This window comes from Trichechus manatus, unplaced genomic scaffold, assembly GCF_000243295.1.
Source record: "Trichechus manatus latirostris isolate Lorelei unplaced genomic scaffold, TriManLat1.0 scaffold00122, whole genome shotgun sequence".
In the NCBI taxonomy this organism is placed as follows: Eukaryota; Metazoa; Chordata; class Mammalia; order Sirenia; family Trichechidae; genus Trichechus; species Trichechus manatus.
Genome location: NW_004444058.1, coordinates 7,826,002 through 7,831,202, shown reverse-complemented (window position 1 = coordinate 7,831,202; position 5,201 = coordinate 7,826,002). Strand labels below are relative to the sequence as shown.

General features: G+C 43.0%; 1 protein-coding gene and 1 pseudogene across 1 annotated transcript in view; both read right to left on the bottom strand.

Moving 5' to 3' along the window:
- NOTCH3 (notch receptor 3) overlaps positions 1 to 351 on the bottom strand; it is a 35,741-nt gene extending 35,390 nt beyond the window's left edge. The window contains exon 1 of the mRNA XM_004384527.1: positions 340 to 351. Coding sequence (XP_004384584.1) covers positions 340 to 351 — 12 coding nt within the window. The remainder of the gene's footprint in view (positions 1 to 339) is intronic.
- A 1,136-nt stretch (positions 352 to 1,487) lies between these two features.
- LOC101356748 (60S ribosomal protein L9 pseudogene) lies at positions 1,488 to 2,036 on the bottom strand (annotated as a pseudogene).
- Positions 2,037 to 5,201: the final 3,165 nt, after the last annotated feature.

The window sequence follows — 5,201 nt, the reverse complement described above, 5'->3', positions numbered from 1 at the left end:
ACCCACCCACCCACAGCCGAGTACACACACAGAGCAAGACACACACAGAGACAGGACACACATGCACGGACGACAGAAACCCGAAACTGAGGCCGGCCTTGCCCTGAGGGGCTCGTGGACACACAGCCACCGACACACAAATGCAGACCTGCGCGCAGAGTTTCACGGTAACTCTGAAATCCGAAATACTCACAACACACACACAGACACACACATACGCGCGCGCGCGCGCACACGAAGGCTCATGCACGTACACACACGTGCACATACACACCTTCTTACTCTCAGCCATCCCAGAAAGTAACGCCAGGTCCTCCTCACTATCCTGTGTGAACAAACCTCCAGGTCCATCCCAGCGCCAACCTCCCCACACCTCGCACAGCTTTGCTGCTCAGCTAATCTTGCTCATTTTCGTCAGCTTCCTTGTCCGAAATCAGTCACAAAAAAATGGTACAGCCACTTTGGAAGACAGCCTGACAGTTTCTTACAAAGCCAAACCTTGACTGGCCATTTGATCCAACAATCGCTTTCCTAGGTATTTACCCAAGTGACATGAAAACGTATCTCCAGGTAAAAACCTGCCCATGATATGTATAGCAGCTTTATGCATAATTGCCCAAAATTGGAAGCAACCAAGATGTCCTTCAATAGGTGAATGGATAAACAAACTGTAGTTGTTGTTGTTAGTTGCTGAGTGGATTCCAGCTAAGGGTTTTCTTTCTTTCTTTCTTTCTTTTTTTTTTTTTTGATGATATTTATTGTCGGGTTTTGTTTGCATTTACATCTATTTTTTAATAATGCAATGGAATACTGTTTGGAATATCACTTAACATATATTCCTTTCCCCATAATGCATTCTTTTCCTTCTTTACAGCACTTCTGCCATTGAACCTAGACCAGGAGGTGGAAGAGACATACCTGTCTCAGGGAGTGGAGTGTGGATAGAGCATGAATCAAAGTCGTCATTTCTCTGCTTTGAGTTTTGAAGTAGACTTCAAATCTCATAGCAAGACAATAGTCTTGAAGGCCACATTTTTCAGAGAGGGGAAAGGGTTTTCTTACTTCCAAGACTGGAGTTTTCACACATCAAAAATTCAAAGATTAGAGAGTTGATCATTGAGTGAATCACAGAGGAGCGAAGAATGCAGATTTGAAAAAAGGGGAATTTCCGTCCCACAAGAAGAAGGAAAGCTATTCTGAGAACTTGGGGGGAGGTTACTGAGAAAGAGAACAAGGCAAGGCAGGCAAGGGTCAGGCTGTGAGTGTGCTGGCTCCCCTATTGCACCCACTGGGATCAAAACCCCAGGTGTAAGGGGGGTAAAACACCTATGTAGTTTTTTTTTTTTTTTTTTTTTGAGTAAATGAATTTTATTGCATCTTAAAAATATCACCTGTTAAGTCTTAGGAATCATCTGGCCTTGTTTCCATAGCTGGACAACTCTTAGATCTTACTCATCAGCCTCTTGAATGGTTCCTTTTTCAGAGACTTAGATACCACCCAAAAATTTTTGGATATCCTTGTTTTTAACTATCGCGGCTTGCTGAATTAAAGCAGCTGAATTTGATACAAGTTCAGTGTCATTTCCTTCAAGAATTAACTCTTCTTTCTGGGCTTGAGATGCTGAACAAGCAACACCTGGCCTTATCTGAGCCCTACGGATATATTTTTCACGCAAGAAGTTCCGGATTTCAACAAGCGACCCACTCTCCTGAATAACAACATTGATGGGGAAGTGAGCATACACAGACTTCATCTTGTAACGGAAGCCCAGGGTAACACCCTTGATCATGTTCCGTACATGACTACAGACAGCGCGAACGATAGCAAGTTCCTTTCTATTTCCCCACCGTTTGTCAACACGAAGCCTCTTCTTTTTCTTTCCAAGGAGACTGAGTTCTACATTGATGTGATTGAAGTCCCTCCGCAAGGCTCCTCTGGGGCCCTTCACAATAACTGTGCGTCCCTTCAGAGTAATGTTGACATTTTCTGAAATGTCGACAGTCTGGTTGCTGAGAATGGTCTTCATTCTTGCAGTAGGTGCAGAAAAGAGCACCCACGTAGTTTTAAGGATTGCAAAAACATCAAAGCTGGTGCCCCATTTCCATTTACATCAAAGCTGGTGCCCGATTTATAAAGCTGGGTGTAGCCTAAGGAGTCTTCGGATCTCTCAGAGGAGCCCCTGGGTCTACCTGTCACTACATCAAACATGGTGCCCAAGCTGTAGAATAGAAATGGCTGAGGGAGTTGTCCCAGCAGATTGGGCCTGAGGTAGCACCCCTGGTTCATAATGAATGGCCTGTATGAGAGGTACAGGGGGTCCAGAAGTTCCTGGGTGCCACAAGGGGATCTGAGAAGTAGCTGGGAGTGCAAGTTGGTGATAACTGGTGAGTTCAGCAGGACATCACCAAGGCAGAAGGCAAGTGACCTTGTAATAAGGGATCACATGGCTTTCACATACAGCCTGCAGGGGATCAAGAGCCTCAGTGAGAATCAGGTGAGACCAAAGCAGCCAGGTAGACACTTCAACTGAACAGGTGACATGGAATTGTGCCACAAGGCCAAGAATGATAAAACGTAAACTTCCCTGCATCCAGCTGCCAGACTGGAATGAAGAGGGGGAAGGAGAAACCTTGTAGTTAGGGTGGTTGTTGTGTGCTGTCGAGTTGGTCGCAACTGTGGATCTAAGGGAAATAAAATCCTTAATGACTTCAACTTGACAGCTTCAAGTCCTCTTCACTTTCACCAAGCAAGGTTGTGTGTATCATTTACATATCACAAATTGTTAGTCTTCCTCCAACCTTGATGCCACATTCTTCTTCATATACTGCAGCTTCTCAGATTTTAAACCATGCAGCATCCCCTTGTTCTGTTTGAACGACTGCCTCTTGGTCTATGTTCAGATTTCACATTAAGTGAGCACAATTAAGTGTTCTGGAATTCCCATTCTTCTCAATGTTATCCGTAATTTGTTATGATCCACACAGTCAAATGACTTTTCATAGTCAATAAAACACAGGTAAACATCTTTCTGGTATTATCTGCTTACACTCAAGATCCATCTGACATCAGCAATGATATCCCTCATTCCACATCCTCTTCTGAATCCAGCATGAAATCCTGGCCGTTTCTTGTAGATAAACTGCTGCAACCAGTTTTTTGTTTGTTTTTATTGTTGTAGTTTAAGTGAAAGCTTGCAATTCAAGTTAGTCTCTCATACAAAAATTTATACATACGTTGTTATGTAACCCTAATTGCTCTCCCTATACTGTGACAGCACACTCCTCTTTTCCACCCCTGATTTCTCGCGTCCATTCAACCAGCTCCTGACCCTCTCTGCCTTCTTATCTCACCTTTGGACAGGAACTACCCATTTAGTCTCATGAATCTACTTGAGCTAAGAAGAACACTCTTCACAAGTATCATTTTATGTCCCATAGTCCAGTCTAATCTTTGACTGAAGAGTTGGCCTCAGGAATGGTTTTAGTGCTGGGTTGACAGAGAGTCTGGGGGCCATGCTTTCTGGGACTCCTCCAGCCTCAGTCAGACCATTAAGTCTGGTCTTTTTACTAGAATTTGAGTTCTGCCCCCCAACTTTTCTCGCTCCAACAGAGACTCTCTGTTGTGTTCCCCGTCAGGGCGGTCATTGGTGGTAGCCGGGCACCATCTAGTTCTTCTGGTCTCAGGCTGTTGCAGTCTCCAGTTTATGTGGCCCTTTCTGTCTCTTGGGCTAATGCTTTCCTTGTGACTTTGGTGTTCTTCATTCTCCTTTACTCCAGGTGGGTTGGGACCAATTGATGTATCTTAGATGGCGGCTCACTAGCTTTTAAGACCCCAGACGCCACTCACTAAAGTAGAATGCAGAACATTTTCTTAATAAACTTTGTTATACCAATTGACCTAGATGTCCCCTGAAAGCATAGTCCCCAGACCTCCGCCCCTGCTACTCTGTCCCTTGAAGTGTTTGGTTGTATTCAGGATACTTCTTAGCTTTGGTTTAGTCCAGTTATGCTGACTTCCCCTGTAGTGTGTGCTGTGACTGTTTTTGAATGACCTTCAGCAAAATTTTACTTTCTTGTGATATTAATGATACTGTTTGATAATTTCTGCACTCTGTTGGATCACCTTTCTTTGGAATTGGCAGAAATATGGATCTTTTCCAGTCGGTTGGGCAGGTAGCTATCTTCCAAATTTCTTGGCATAGACGAGTGAGGGCTTCCAGAGTTGCCTCTATTTGTTGAAACATCTCAATTGGTATTCCATCAATTCCTGGATCCTTGTTTTGCACCAATGCCTTCAATGCAGCTGAGACGTCTTCCTTCATACCATAGGTTCCTGATCATATGCTACCGCCTGAAATGGTTGAACATCCACCAATTCTTTTTGGTACAGTAACTCTGTGTATTCCTTCCATCTTGTTTTGAAGCTTCCTGTGCCATTCAATATTTTGCCCATAGAATCCTTCAATATTGCAACTTGAAGCTTCAATTTTTCCTTCAGTTCTTTCAGCTTGAGAAATGCCAAGTGTGCACTTCCTTTTTGGTTTTCTAACTCCAGGTCTTTGTACTTTTCATTGCAATACTTTACTTTGTCTTCTCGAGCTGCCCTTTGAAATCTTCTGTTCAGCTCTTTTACTTCATCATTTCATCCTTTCAGTTTAGCTACTCTACGTTTAAAAGCAAGTTTCAGAGTCTCTTCTGACATCCATTTTGTTTGTTTGTTTGTTTTTTCCTTCTTTCTTGCCTTTTTAGTGACCTTTTTCTTTCTTCATGTATGATGTCCTTGATGTCATCCCAAAACTCATCTGGTCTTTGGTCATTAGTGTTTAGTGTATCAAATCTATTCTTGAGATGTTCTCTAAATTCAGGTGGGATATACTCAAGGTCATCCTTTGGCTTCCGTGGATTTGTTTTAATTTTATCCAGCTTCAACTTGAACTTGCATATGAGCAAGTGATGGCCTGTTCCACAGTCGTTCCCTGGCCTTGTTCCAACTGATGATATTGAGTTTTTCTATTGTCTCTTTCCATAGATGTAGTCGATCTGATTCCTGTGTATTCCGTCTGGCGAGGTCCATGTGTATAGTCGCCATTTATGTTGTTAAAAAAAAGGTATTTCCAATAAACAGGTTGTTAGTCTTGCAAAATTCTATCATTTGATCTCCCACGTCGTTTCTATTACCAAGACCGTATTTTCCAGCTACC